This window comes from Amblyomma maculatum, chromosome 11 (genome assembly GCF_055883805.1).
Source record: "Amblyomma maculatum isolate TAMU_Amacu chromosome 11, ASM5588380v1, whole genome shotgun sequence".
NCBI classification, from domain to species: domain Eukaryota; kingdom Metazoa; phylum Arthropoda; class Arachnida; order Ixodida; family Ixodidae; genus Amblyomma; species Amblyomma maculatum.
Window position 1 is genome coordinate 47,666,548 of NC_139354.1, and position 14,398 is coordinate 47,680,945.

General features: G+C 41.5%; 1 protein-coding gene across 2 annotated transcripts in view; it reads right to left on the bottom strand.

Moving 5' to 3' along the window:
• Positions 1–320: 320 nt before the first annotated feature.
• Positions 321–14,398, bottom strand: part of LOC146173761 (venom metalloproteinase antarease-like TserMP_B) — a 41,444-nt gene continuing 27,366 nt past the window's right edge. For both annotated transcript variants that reach the window (XM_084583395.1, XM_084583394.1), the window contains exons 6-10: positions 10,570–10,678; positions 8,485–8,655; positions 4,668–4,797; positions 1,780–1,893; positions 321–516 (exon numbers count right to left, since the gene is read on the bottom strand). In XM_084583395.1, the coding sequence (XP_084439521.1) occupies positions 406–516; positions 1,780–1,893; positions 4,668–4,797; positions 8,485–8,655; positions 10,570–10,678 (635 nt within the window). In that variant the 3' untranslated portion in view covers positions 321–405. The remainder of the gene's footprint in view (positions 517–1,779; positions 1,894–4,667; positions 4,798–8,484; positions 8,656–10,569; positions 10,679–14,398) is intronic.

The following is a 14,398-nucleotide window of genomic DNA, read 5'->3' on the forward strand; positions in this document are numbered from 1 at the left end:
TGAGAAAGTCTCGTTCAGAAACAGGCATATAACGGTATAAAATATGAGCATATAAGAACAATTTAGCATAACCGCCCTTTAATGCGACGCTACGTGATGTGCTATTATTAGAGAGGAAACGTGATCAGGGCCAGGCTTATGGCATTCCGGCTAAAAGCACTTAGAAGTTGCTTGACGGTAAACTAATAAATTGTAGTTAGGTCATACGATTCTTAGTAAAGCGTGATGTTTAAGCAATAGTAGAGTTATTAGGATTGTTACCACACAACTTGTCACATGGTGTTGCAAGAAGCTGAAACCAGAACGACTGATATCATTGCTTGACGTATTCCGTCATTCAGTGTTGTCATTTTTATTTACTGAAACGTAAGTGGAAACCATTCTAGCTTCTTCTTTGGATTGTCCTTAAGTTGTGAGAGAAGGTATGCACTTTGTCTTAATTTTGGACACACTTGCGACAGCGGAAAAATTAAAATTTTCCCAGTTTTTCTCTGTGCATTCACCTTTTCTGCATGTCTGTGAGTGATGAAAGCAGGAAATGTGACGTCAATGTACGGGAGGCCAAAAATACAACAAACAAATAACACAAGATATTAACGGGAGGATGTACTAATAAAGAAGACCTGTTTGATATATCGGTTCTGTTAATACGCCGTAGCCTCAGAGAAAAGGTAGATTCGTCCAATTATTTTCAATGTTTCTTCTTATGTTATCGAATACGTCCTAGAATGATTTCTTGCAAAAACATTCTGATCGCTGAAGCACTACCCCATCATAATCATTTAAATGGAAGCCATTTATAGCATTGTGCTAGTACTAATGCACGTAGTATGATTTGGCTGCATGAGCGCTGCAAGATTTGACAGCTATGAGTCACTTTACCTCTAACGCAGGAAAGTGGGGAAGGTCATTTTTCCTTCGTTTCTTATGTGTTGAGCTCTATCACAACCTTCAAGACGCGTCCACTGTGCCGTCATCGACTTAGGTTAAAAGCCTTCATTCATTCTACATTACAACGGCACATAAGTTCTAAAGCCAGGGTTTCAACCTTAACTGTGGAAATTTCAGAGATTACTCCTAGGGAAACTAAAGCTGTTCCTTAATTAGATTCTGTGCTCTATAAAACGGAACTACCCTGTTACTTAAAACGGTAATCATCATGTCAAGGAAATAACGCAGGCCATGAAAGAAATAATCTGAAGTCTATGTGCTTCTACATGGAGGTTTATTATTCCCATGGTAACATTCGGCTCTTCAGCACTTGTACATGCTACTTACTTCCAAACCCCTGACCATACCTTATCGTTCACGCAGTCGTGATTAGAGTGCAGTAGGGTTCAAGGGCATTCTCACACATTCCACAGCTGACATCCTCATGACCGCTAGCCATGGCCCAAGACATGTGTGAAGAAAGCTAACGTAAAAAATGGCATGCCTCGGCGGCAGCCGAATGATTCCAGAATCAAATATTCAGATTAGCAAGTAGGTTCAGAAATATTTTTACAACACCGTTTTACAAGACATGAAAAAATATACATGAATAGCGACGTAGTTTTTAGCGCCACTGAATGACCCCAATTGCGTGTATTCTATAATATCATGGTGAAGATATTCATTGAAATTCTGCATGTTTTTCATAAACCCCAAAAGAGAAGTTTTGCAACATTTTTTCTGTGATAATATAACGAAGCCTTTGTGTACACTTTGGAGCAAGACACAACATAGAATATAAAAAAAAACCTGCTAGGAAGTAACGGCTTGCGTGCGGTATGCCCTCACCTTGCCTTCAGAGCATTCCATTCCATCTAACAACTTCTGCTCTACGCACCAAGGACCTGCATCCTCACGCTGAAAGTTGCAACATCTTATATAGCATCTTGCATAGTCGCTTTCCTGCAAGTGAAATGTGGTCAAAAATTAGCGGCAGTGAATATAACTGAATGCTCAAGTCAGAAGATCAAACGCAATACCTTTCTCTCTGTATAAGCAAGTGTAGAGTTTTTCTGGGATTTTTGTTCTACCCTTACGTAAGCCATTCTTTTGGTACCAAAACTTGATTTAAATATTTCTTCATTTCACAGTGGGTATGCACTTATCTGTGACCAGTTGTTAAACATAAAAATAATCAACATAAAGAGAAATATTGGTGTCCTCACTATGATCAAAAGTATACCTTTGCCTGATTATTGAGCTGGTATGAATCACAGAATTAGGAACACTTAAGCTTCGCTTTAGCCAAGCCGTATCTATGTGACGACGTGCCCTAAGAGTAAATTATCCGCCCCTTCTAAAACGTAGGACCTGTGGCGCCATCTGGTTTTAGTGTGTGAAACTGCATCTCGTATGGTTTAAGGGCCTTCAGGGACAAACTCGGCAGCAACGAAATGAAGCCAAGCCATGGTGAAAGCAGAAAAAGAACAATGTGGTTGAAATAACCATGTAGACAAACACATGTAGACAAACACACAGGACGAGGTCACACATACAATTTGGCTGAGCACTAAAGTCCTTGTTATGTCGCTTGTGGCAACAGAACCCCTTGATTCTTCATTCTTGACAGAAACAGCTGGTGCAGCAAACTATGCTGTACGCTGCGTATCTACACGACACGCATATAATGCCCGTGCGTGTAGCCAATGAGCACGCCGCTTTTCAATTCTTAGAGCAAACTCAGGTTTCAAATCGATCATTATCTCAGCTGCCGTGCTGCCACGTTTCGGAGCGCGCATTTTTGCTCGCCATCCTGGCCTGGGGCCATTTGACGGGCAGCTGGAGAGCGAGCACGTGAAATCTGCGTTAAGGTTTCGAGAGATGCGGCAGTCGGTCAAAACGAATGCTCTGAATCCGTCGGAGAACCCTCTGCGAGAAGCAGTTGGACTGCCGTGCAGCGCCTGCGGCTAGATACAAGTTCAGTGCGAATGAGTGTGACAAAAACTGCAATGCAGCTTTATTAGTTCCCTTCCTAGATGTGGGCAAACGTGAGGCGGCAGGGCCTCAGTCCTCTGATGATTCAGACATTTCGGCGTCAGGATCAGTTCGCCCAAGCTGCCTTGATGCTCTAAGCCACGAAGCTTAGCTCTACCAATTTATAGTTCCTCATCCGTTTTCATCCGAACATTTTCGTCTAACGCAGATAATTCTTAAGAAAAAAAATACACTAGCCTATTATACTGCGCATATCATAACGAGTGGTAATACAAAAATCATCATCACAAAAAAAAAAAAAACAAGGGACCTAAACATTTGTATCAAACTGTTTACAAAACTGAATGGCGTATAGTGGGCTTGCAAGGTAACTGGTAGAATGAGAAACCTTCAACCAGACTGATGTGTTTCTTAACCGTCTTCGAACATGTCACAAAAAAGAACAATCTACCTTTCCTGGCAGCCATCTGCCTGTTGTTATCGCTTAGCACGTCTACTAGTCGAGATATGAGAACGAGCAGCGGATCGCCTAAAGGCTTTCATTACAAGAGAGTGTTTATAGCTGGTTGAATCTGAGTTTAGCGGAAACATCAGCGCAGCGTTTTCATGCTTGATAAGCAAATTCTTAATGGACAACATTTTCCTAAAACGAGTAATGACCAATTGTATTTCGCTCCTAATAATTAACTTTAGAGAAGAAAAATATTGAGGATTTGGTCTAGCTCCTTTGCAGATGTGATGGTGTTCTCCAGATCTACAGGATGTAATTGTGTCAGCACCTTCTTTACATTTAGTTCGGCACCTGTAGTCATAATTTTTTAATATCTCTGAATACAAAACCAGCCTCAAATATGTCATAATGCCCTGCTCCTATTTCTTGCCCTGTACACCCGTCAGGGCTGAGCCAGAGTGAGCGTTTACGAGACGGATTTTTGCTTCACTATGGCAGTTAGTATGGTCCCTCGTATCAATGTATAAACAGTCGTGCCGGTAACGGTAAATTTACATTCTTCACGTGAGGGTACATGCCAACTGCATCACGCAACAATAATTCAGTAGTTATTTACTTGGATGTCTGTGCATCTGCAGCCACTGTTCGCACAAATAAATGTTTTCTTTCCACATTCAGTGTTTCATAGCCTATCACAAAATAATATTCCCTTCGAACATATTACACGATAGCTTATTAACAATAATATCTCAAAACATTTTTCCTTTGTTGTTTAGGTCGTCGTCAATACTTAGAATTTGGACAATGAGTCATAAATAATTAAGGGTTATTACCAAAGGGGGGATCACCAAAACTAATTATTCAGATTTTTATTTCCTACAATTCGCAAACACGTTTTCGGAGCTTAAGGAGACCGTTTGCTACAACTCCGCACGTTAAAACAGTTATTTATGAGTTATGGCCCTATTTTCATATAGTGCTTTTGCTGTGCTGATTTGTAGCAAAGTAATCGCTTGTCGGCATTAACACGACTCACTCTTGGATGCAAGGCGAAGTAGAAAACGGGTTCTTTTAGGTTTTGCTTAAGTACAGATAAAACTTTTAGGTGACTCTACAATTCTGAGTGCGATAATAGTATCCACCGGCTGCAGGTTTCAATGCACGGTGTCTTAAACGCCTTACGCACCCCCCCCCCCCCTCCCACAAAATAAAAAGTGCAAATTCTTGCAAGGGCTGGCGCCTGGTGTTCTGGAAAGTCAAATAAAAATGCGAAAAGAAATGTCTCACGCACGGGTGCTGGCGCTGCTCCTTGTCCTAGAAGAGCCGTGCACAGGTTGCTGGTGGTCATGTTCCTTCCGGGAAAATCCTTAGTTCTCTCGTATGGCTCTGCGGTTACAGTAATACAGCCTGGGGGAAGTGTTCTGGAGAGAACAGCAAAAAACAGTTTTTTAGCAGAAAGTGGGCTGAATCAGAGGAGCTAAACAGTTTCATTCCTCAATCCAAAGAACCCACCATACTGAACACTAACAATAAGAACGGCAAAAGCACACGCCCTTTCGCGAACTGCTATGGCAAATAGGACTTCATATTTATGGCAAGTGAATACCCGCTGCATGATGCGGTGGGGTGGTCTAAAATATGTAAGGCCCTGAGCGTTCATAGACGCGGTTTTACTCCCTGCTGCAGGGAGTTTCTTTTTTCGGCCCCTAAAATTGTAGTCTACTACATTCATTACATAAACGTCCATATGAACCTTTTTTTTTGTTTTATTTTGCTTCGGGAGGGTTTCAATATCGCGCTTGCTTCTCCCTCCTACTAACCAGAGAATGCCGTCTTTTCGGCAGTTGGTGCAGCGTATAGTGCACTCTAGTAGAATTTCACTGTGGCTACCACATGCTGTCGAACGCGTGTACGAGCTCAGTGTAGCGTCGCCAACACGGCAATGCCAATTCTTTGATTAGAAGAAGTAACTAATAAAGAATGCAAGTAATCTAAGCTCGCAAAGGTATGTAAAATAATAAGAGTGCAGTGAACCTTTTTTCCTATTTATGTAGAAACACCATAAAGTTGAAACAGTGCGCCAGCATCGTGGTGTATCATACCTGATACAAGAGTAAATACCATTATTACAATGTAATGTGGTGGATTATTGCGCATATGATGGACCCAACAATATTCTCATTGATGTCCCAATTTTTGAAGAACAGCTTCCAGTCACATTGAAAAAAAAATGTTTGCTCTACCTATCAAGTTTCTGCAAGAAATAAAACATGCCCCCCTCTTGCAGGTTTGCAGTTAAAATTATTAAATAATATATAAGATACAATATGCGTAAAGGCGTGAAGGAACGCATTAAACTCAAAAGGGCAATATGAAAGTACATCCATTGTTATTAGACATTGGAGAGCGTTTTTAATAATAGTCTGTAATGACACCAACGTATGGACATTCAAACCTGTGCTTTCAATTTAGGGAACAAAGGGCCTAGCGGAGGAGACATGGCCAAACTTCTTAACCCGATATACTAACGTCGTTCTGACCCCTCACGTCTCCACAGTAATTCAAAATACGTTTTTAAGACGCGACGAAAGATATCGCGAACATGTTCGGTTATGTGCTAAATAGAAAAAAACATCAAGGCGTGTCGAGTTTATTGACTTGGTTTCTTTGTTCATTGGCGCTACTGAGTCAGGGGGGGTGGTCATGATGGGACCCTATTTAATAATTACTGCTTGTTAGCATGTCCTCAAACATAACTATCTTTTTCACAGAATTGATTCAGTCTGAAGTAACATATTCTGGCGCCTGCATTTACATAGAGACATATAGCATATAATCTTATCTTGAAAACGTTGGAGTGATGGGCTCCACCTTTCAAGTTTCACGTCAACAGGCATCACGTCTACGCAGGAAATGCCTTGATGGTGGTGTGCATTGTAAAAATTAATATGTTTGATTTTTACCTATTTTATGTCTGCATCATTCTGATGGGAGACTTTGCTGCGAACGTTACAACAAACATAAAAGTTAGTTTAGCTTAGCAGGAATACATGTCTTGCATATCAAATATCCAGTATCAGTGAGGTGTTAATATTGTCATAAAGTGTATTCAGGTGGCGCCCTATAGACGCAGAATCTAGAGACTCGTGCACTTGTTTTTCCAACTGGGGCTTACGGTAAATTAGCTCTTGACTCTTTGATTCTACCCTCTCACCTATGAACGCAAATCCCCGTGTTCTTGACAATATCATAACTGGATGGAAAGAACATGAAGACACGTTAGGGAAGACGAAATAGGAGGTGGTACATGCGCTGAACCAGAGAGAGACTGACTGCTGACACAGTGTCCCCGACGTCCCGTTTTTAACGAAGACTTTCAGCGTAATAACTTGGTGGAGACTTTATGGTTACAACCAATCTCGTCAGGAACGGCTGTACCACTCAGACCTCGCTGCAATCTACACCTTGCCGGTTTGCCATTTTCCATTTCTGAGATGTCCCTGGACGAGGACGCCGCGCCCAGGTCAGAATCGAACACCATCTGGCCGCATTACCGCGAGCTACGATCCTTCGCGAGTGCTGCGGTGAGGATGTGGACGAATGGCTCAAGCACTATCAATGCGCCAGCCGATATAATAAGTGGAACGCGGCCGCCCAACTTGCCAGCGTGTTGTTCGCGCTCACATACACGGCTCTTGCGTGTTACGAGAACCATGAAAGCTCTTTCGCGTTGAGACCTGCACCCCGTTCATAGAGGCGGTCCTGAAGCTTTACAGAGTCACTTCACTTCGCAAGTCTGAAGAGAACAAAGTCGGCCACTTGCTTAAAGGCTTCGCCGTAGATATCTATACCTAACTCATCAGTAAAGAGAACCTGGCATCGGTATGGAATGTGATCCATCATTGACGCACATTTGAAAACCTTAAGGTGCGTAGTTTTAAGTTTGGTTGCTGTCCCTATGATTCCAACCATTGACTCAACATCCACCAATGACCTCGCCACTACCAATCGCCAGATTGTGCGTGACCAGCTCGCCCGTGGCAGAATCTAACCCACCGTCCCACTAAACAGTCATATAGGTATCCGCTGCCTCAGCCTCAGCCACTGTTTCTCAACCCAGCGGACTATGATGGGTACCCGGCGCACCAGCAGTCTCGATAATGCATAGATTGCATATCCCCCACGATAACACCACGACGTACGTATGCGCTGGAGTGAGCCAACGTCAGTCATCTTCGAGGAGGACGTGATATCTAATGCCTTCCATATGGGTCGTCGCGGCGTGGAGCTTCGAGGAGCGAAACCCATGTTTCTCGCAGATTTAATGGGCATTTTGTTTTTCATTGTTCTAAAATCAAATTCTTTCTTGCGTTATTGGTGCTTACGTACTTGGGCCTATCCTTGTCTCTTTTTTGTGTATCGTCATATGTTTACACTCATCAGTTACTTCAGGAAAATCATGAACCAACAAGGCCCAACTGAAATTTTATTGGACCCGAAAGTTGTGGCTTTTTATCTAAGGATCATGAAAGCGAGTTTGCATTCTTCCGCAAAGCTATACAGCGGTGTGATTTATAAACCGTCTGAATATAAAACAAGGACTAGTGGGGATATTTGAAAATAAGGTTCATGCCTCATTTCTGACTGTAACGCTTTAGTCTGCGAATGATATCTCGCGATGTCACCGTTGTGTATTTAAATAACTGTAAGGGGCGTGTTGTAGGGAAGTCTGGAAATTAGGATTGAGAGAAATAGAGAAGCAAAGAAGAACGTGGGAGGAAGAGGTACCGCAGAGGAGTGCTAAGGTAGAATTTCGACTTCCTGGAGATCTTAACCTTGCAGTGACATCGCACAGCACACCGACTAATTTGCGTTTCGCCTCCATCGCAGACAGATAATTTTCGCTTCATTTGACAATTCGGCAACATTACGTTTCCGAGTGGTTTTCTATGGCGCATTCTACATAACCAATATTGAATATCGAATGCTATAAAATTAGGTACATAGCTTTCTGTCATGAAATAATGTAGGCGTATATTCTTCAATACACAGACAATCAACACACACTACAGCACTGCTTCCTTATACAAAAAAGAAGTTCGGGTTACCTGTAACGGGCTCGAATTTGGTCCATGCTGCACTTTGAGAGCTTGTACTTTCTGACACCAAGTAGATCTCCATTTCCCATAAGGTACCCTTGACTCGAAGGACACTTCTTCGCTCCAGGGACCTCATAATGGCGCTTAATTGGACCTTGTCCATCATGTGTTGCCCCTATTCTGTGAGAAGTTGAGATGCAACAAAACTTTTTCTAGCAAATAAAACTTCTCGCGATATGGAATGAAGCATGACTGTCTCAAAGAAGAAATGGCCATAAACATGGCACAAAATGAAAGAAAATTGTTAAATGTAATGCCTCACAGAAGTATTGTTTCTCTTGAAAATACATTAAATATTTAACTTAGAAAATCTCGATGGCCGTCGTGGGTGATGAAAAATGCTAAGCACCAGGTAATGCTAAATTAATGAAGGAAAATGTCTGCACTGGCAATGAATTATTGCTATAATACATGGACACCTATAATGCATGCTATGTGCATGATTTATAATATTATATTCATGGGGCTAGGCGAAACGGCTACGGCGCATGGGATGGTGCATCACTGGTAATCCTTCTTTGCCGATAATATGCAGTGTTGAATGTTGAACTTGCCGTGGAACGCCGTAAAAAAGGAAACCGAACCATTTCTGGTTGCCTTATTTTTTTTTTTGACACATATGCTCACATTGCGCCGCAATACAAAACCTTTAGCTCTTCCTACTTCTGAAATACATCGGATGTAGCCGGCAATACCTCGCTATCAATGTACACTGGAACCAGAAATAATTTAAAATGCTTCTACCCTACCCAAATACTGGTACAATAACTTAGGAGCTTATTTTTGCGACAAAGCGAAAAATGAGCGTACGCAGTTTCGCGTTCTAGCTACCAAAATTCAATAATAGACCCCTTTCATAAATGTTAAGTCGGCTTCACCTCTATGCTGCATTCCCCACTAATGGCAGAACTGCAATGTATTGAAACATTGTATTATGGCCATAATTCATATGATTTATGCATCAGAACATATTCGCATAACTGCCCTATTACCACTAAATGCATCTGTGTAGAAGCAATATGCGATTTCAGGTCTATATCGCCGTTTTTCTGGCAGCCAGTGACGCCATGTTTGGGGAAAGAAGCAGCGTGGGAAAGCCTACTTAACGATTTTTGCAAGGGGTCTATTGGCAACAGTGACCTGTGAAAGCCTAAGGCTTGCGCAACAAAGCAACAGGCTTGAGCCTGCCGTTGTTGCAAGTTGCTAAGTCGAGAGAGGAGTGTCTCCCTATTAGCTTCTAGGGAACAAACAGGAAACAACGTAAGGGAGCTGCTGAAGGAAAAGACCTGTCATTTGCAAGGTTTAGAGATGGAAGGGTGAGCTAAGACTTTCTAGCTAACACAGTTGGTGTTTGGCAGGATGGAGAATAGTGATAGGTAGCGAGTGAGACGCAGTGAAGTGATTGCTACTCGAAGAATAAAATCTCTAATTATTTAAAATATGCTTAAACTGCTACTGCTATAACGAAAACATATTTAATATTTTTATCAATACCAAATATTAATACGTGTTGATATGGAGGTAATTGATTAGAAAGGAGAAAAAGAAACAATCATATGTTGCTGGCAAGATCCAAACCCACGACTTTTGAATATACAAAGGCCGTTTTGTCACGTTGCAGCAGCTACATGTGGTAAATTTTATTCTACGTGCTAGTCAACCATCTCAATGAATAATATTTCACATTTATTAAAACAAAAATATCTCTAGTGATTTCATCGACAGCGCTAGCCTTCGGCTTCAGTCGTATTCATCCCATTAAAATAGGACCTGACTCCCCGCCCTCCTATCGTTGGGGCTGCTACAGATTTATGACATTGCTTGTAAAGACATACCCAATTAATTTTCCGCAGTATAAAATAATCGATAAGAGGTTCTTTACAAAATCAGAAGCAAGTTTTCCAGCATATGAAAGGTTCAAATGTTTGTCAGCATTTTGAAAACGAAGTCATACAAGATTACAGAGGTGCATCACAAAATACAACAGACACAAAAGCTAAGCGCTTCTATTTTCAACATTGCATTTATACTTACAAATGGGCCAGTTCGTGGGCTAAAGTAATTACAGCAGCGTAGGAATGCGGCTTGTCGTGTACAATTGCAATTTTCATATCTGTGCAAACAAAACTCGTTCCTGCGAGCCCTGAAAAGGTATGCACAGGATTTCAAGACACATTTATGACCAGAAGGCTTTCTAAGTAAACATTAGGAATGCGAACTCAAAACCATCATACCTTTTTGTTGTAGCATTAAAATACCTTATGAATTACAAATGATTTCTTTGATCCTGATTTTGTCTATAATTTCATTTGACGCACAAAGTGGTTAGTAATTTGAGGTTTGAGGACCTAATCTCTTGTTTGCTGACACCATATAGCCATTTCCAAAGCGCCACTTATCTATTAAATAGCAAAGTACAAGATTCCGACCATGCCGAACACGTTTTTATAGCGAGTACTCGGGCCTGCCTCGTGCATCCGAAACCATTCAATACAATACCAAATGGCCCCGCCTGACTCTCGAACGCCTCGGTGATCAGCTCCTGCTGCACAAGTGCGGATTAGATCGGAAAGGTACGCATACTCTATTCCTCCGCCTCGCTAAAATTACAGCGCTAACGCCGGCCTTGGACCCCAGTGCACTTGATAACATGTTCCGCGATGGGATTACTCTTGCGCCCAAAGGTTTTGCAACGACAGCCCACGCCTTATTAGAGTACAAATATCAAAACCTGAGCAGAAAAGATCTCACTGGACCAGATCTCATTGGACAACTAGTTCATGCGAATTAATTTATTTTCACTTCATGCTATCGAGGACGCGTGTCATAAAAGGCGTTTATTGGTCAAGGTGATATGACGGGGCCGAATAATGTCAATGCCGAGTTAGAAGGTGCTCTTGTCGCAGGTGGCATTTGGAAAGTTACGTAGACAAGCACTGATTGTTGTCAGGTTTGTATACATTGAGCTGAAGTCACGTGGCCGACTACGAAGATGCGGTGGTCTTACAACATGGTTAGATATGATGGTTGGATTTGAGGGAGTTGGCAGTCACTGCAGCTAGTTTGCAATCATGTACACGATTCATGTATACCATCACTGAAGGCAGATCGAAGGCTGACTGTGTCTGCTATACTGGAAAATCAAAATACATTGTAGAAGTCGCAGGATCGAGTCCGTAAAGGTGCAGGTTGAATTGCCTATCTTCTGTACGCGCACATATATCAAAGAAATATCGAAGGATGGAGTCAGTAATAGGTGCAGGTTGAATTGCCTATCTTCTGTACGCGCACATATATCAAAGAAATATCGAAGGATGGAGTCCGTAATAGGTGCAGGTTGAATTGCCTACCTTCTGTACGCGCACATATATCAAACAAATAGCATATTGAGCTACATTCATAGAAACTTGGAGCAGCAAAGTAACTAGGCGAAATGATTTTGGCACGTATAATAAATGTATGAAAACCACCCAGACTAGTGAAATTTCTTCTAGAACTATTTTTAATATGTAGGTACAACCATAGAGCCTACAAACTCTAAACGTGCCTCTAGAGAAATCTGTCTCCTCTCAAGCTACTGGATGTGTGGTGCAATCTAAGGGCGGCCCAAAGTGTAGCGGTGTTGACCTTGTGGGGTAACTGACAGAAACATGAAACAGCAACTTTGCTGTGACCGTTGCCGAATTTAAATCGTAAGGTTTCTTGAGCGACATCAAATTCATTTTTTATATGGGCTCCTAAAGTTTTAAGGACTGGGTTCTTCCCTGAACACAAGTAAAGACTTAATTTGTTTCATTCCTGCGAAAACCCTTACTGTTGGCGAAATATATTTCAAATGAGTCATTTATATTCAGATGCTTCCATAAAGTTGCATTAATCTCCTCAATGTTGCAAAAAAATTTTATTCAGGAAAATATATTTTCATTAATGTTCTACAAGTACACCTCACATCAACTGAGCTCTTCAAAATTAAATTTGTCATCAACAGGCTACGATATGAAACGAGAGTTATAAATATTACTGCATCACTTTGTTTGAACTTCAGCGAAGTAAAGTGACTTTCTTGTTGCAGTTCTGGATTCTGCGCTCGCACTTCCTTCATTAGTCCTAATGAATTCTCGCTTGCGTTTTGCAGAGCGACAGGGAGGGGCGGAATGCAGTAAAGCAAGCTAGTTTGTTATTCTGTAGTGAAAACCAAAAAATATACGTGAGCCTTCAATATGTAACGTCTTTGGTTTGATGCTATAGATGTGACCATGAGATATTAGGCAGTGAGAACCAGTGAGATGACGAGAAGAATTTGGCTCGGTGTGCCCGCTGCTTGAAATATATATATTGAAATATCAAAACGCGAGGCTCCAACTCTATTCCGGTCTGCATGTTTCAAACCTAATGCACGGATTACCTTATTTACTTGGAGATATATCTAGTATTATCTTTATAACATATTAAGCTTCCTCAGCTTGACTCATTGCAGCAAAAAGCACTTAAATAGCCCCCCAATAAATCTGGACAAGCTATAGCGTGCTTAGACTCAGAATATTGCGAAATTTTGCCGGCTCTTGGGAGCTTTCCAATTTCTATAGATTTTTCATCTACCGTCCAGATGCACCCCTTGCTAGCTTCCCTCAGATATTGCTAATTTGGGTCCCACATCGTACATATCTGGGCAGCCTAATGAATGAAAAAATAGTGAGAACAATCTTTATTTGTGAAAAAACGGATGCCCACATAGAACAAGCATAGCAAAAAGTTGGCAGCGCACAAAAATCCATAATTGCCTCAGATTTAGAACCTAAAGATGTTTTAAACCTCCTGTCGGTCACCTCCTCCAAATCAAAGCTATACCGCCATTGTGGCTTTTATTTAGACAAGCTTGATTTTCCCTCATGAATGTACTGCTCTCAACAGAATATTAGGGAATTTTGAGCGTTATACGAATCCCCTTCTTGACCAACTGTAAAAATAGAATGCTGTATTATCTCACATACCTTTCCAATATGAGTCTCTTCCTAGAACTGGTCAATCATGGAGCGCTCAATTAGATCTATTTTCACACTGACCAATTATACCGCAACTGATGGTAGGAAAACTTTTATTTTTGCCGTTTTTCGTCAAATATTGCCAAGGTTGGTAAATCTGCGAGTTAGCTCATTGCAAACCGATGAGCTGACACAGTTGTTGATGTGTACTGTCGGCAATTATTCCAGGAGAGGGGGGATACGGGTGGTTGGTACATGATCACGAATGGAAAGAAACAGCGTTACTAAGACTGGACAGGAGAGTAGACAAACATGCGACTTTGTTTTTATGCTCTCCTGTCCAGTCTTAGTAACACTGTTTCTTTCCATTTGGCAATAATGCACACTTGAAATAAACCTGGCTGTGGAAGTCTTGTAATCTATAGTAATAGCGTATGCTTAGAATCGTTGTGTGAATTTAATTGTTAGGAGGCGCACTTATTGGCACGTCGATTATTCTATACATATATAAAAGGGCAGATTCCACAATGGGTTGAAGTCGTTCCGGAGTGTCGCGCCCTGCAATCTGCTAATTTATATCCTACAGCTCCATTCCATGGGAAAAACTGATTGTGAACGTCTTGTTTGTAGACCAGAAGGTTCGAAAATATCTCGTATTTGCCTTAACGTGCGCTACAAGAAGCTTATGTGGGAAGCCAGGAGACGCGACACCTTTCCAGCCTTAATACTTCCCGTGTGGCATTAAAGAGGCCCTGAAAAGAAAAGCTGTTTACTACAATTACAAAAGATGAGCCAGCGATAGGCATTCAATCAGGAAAGTTTTAGTTTTAATAATGGGGTGTTATAGTTGTAAGTTGTGAGTAAGCATTGTGTTTGTAATA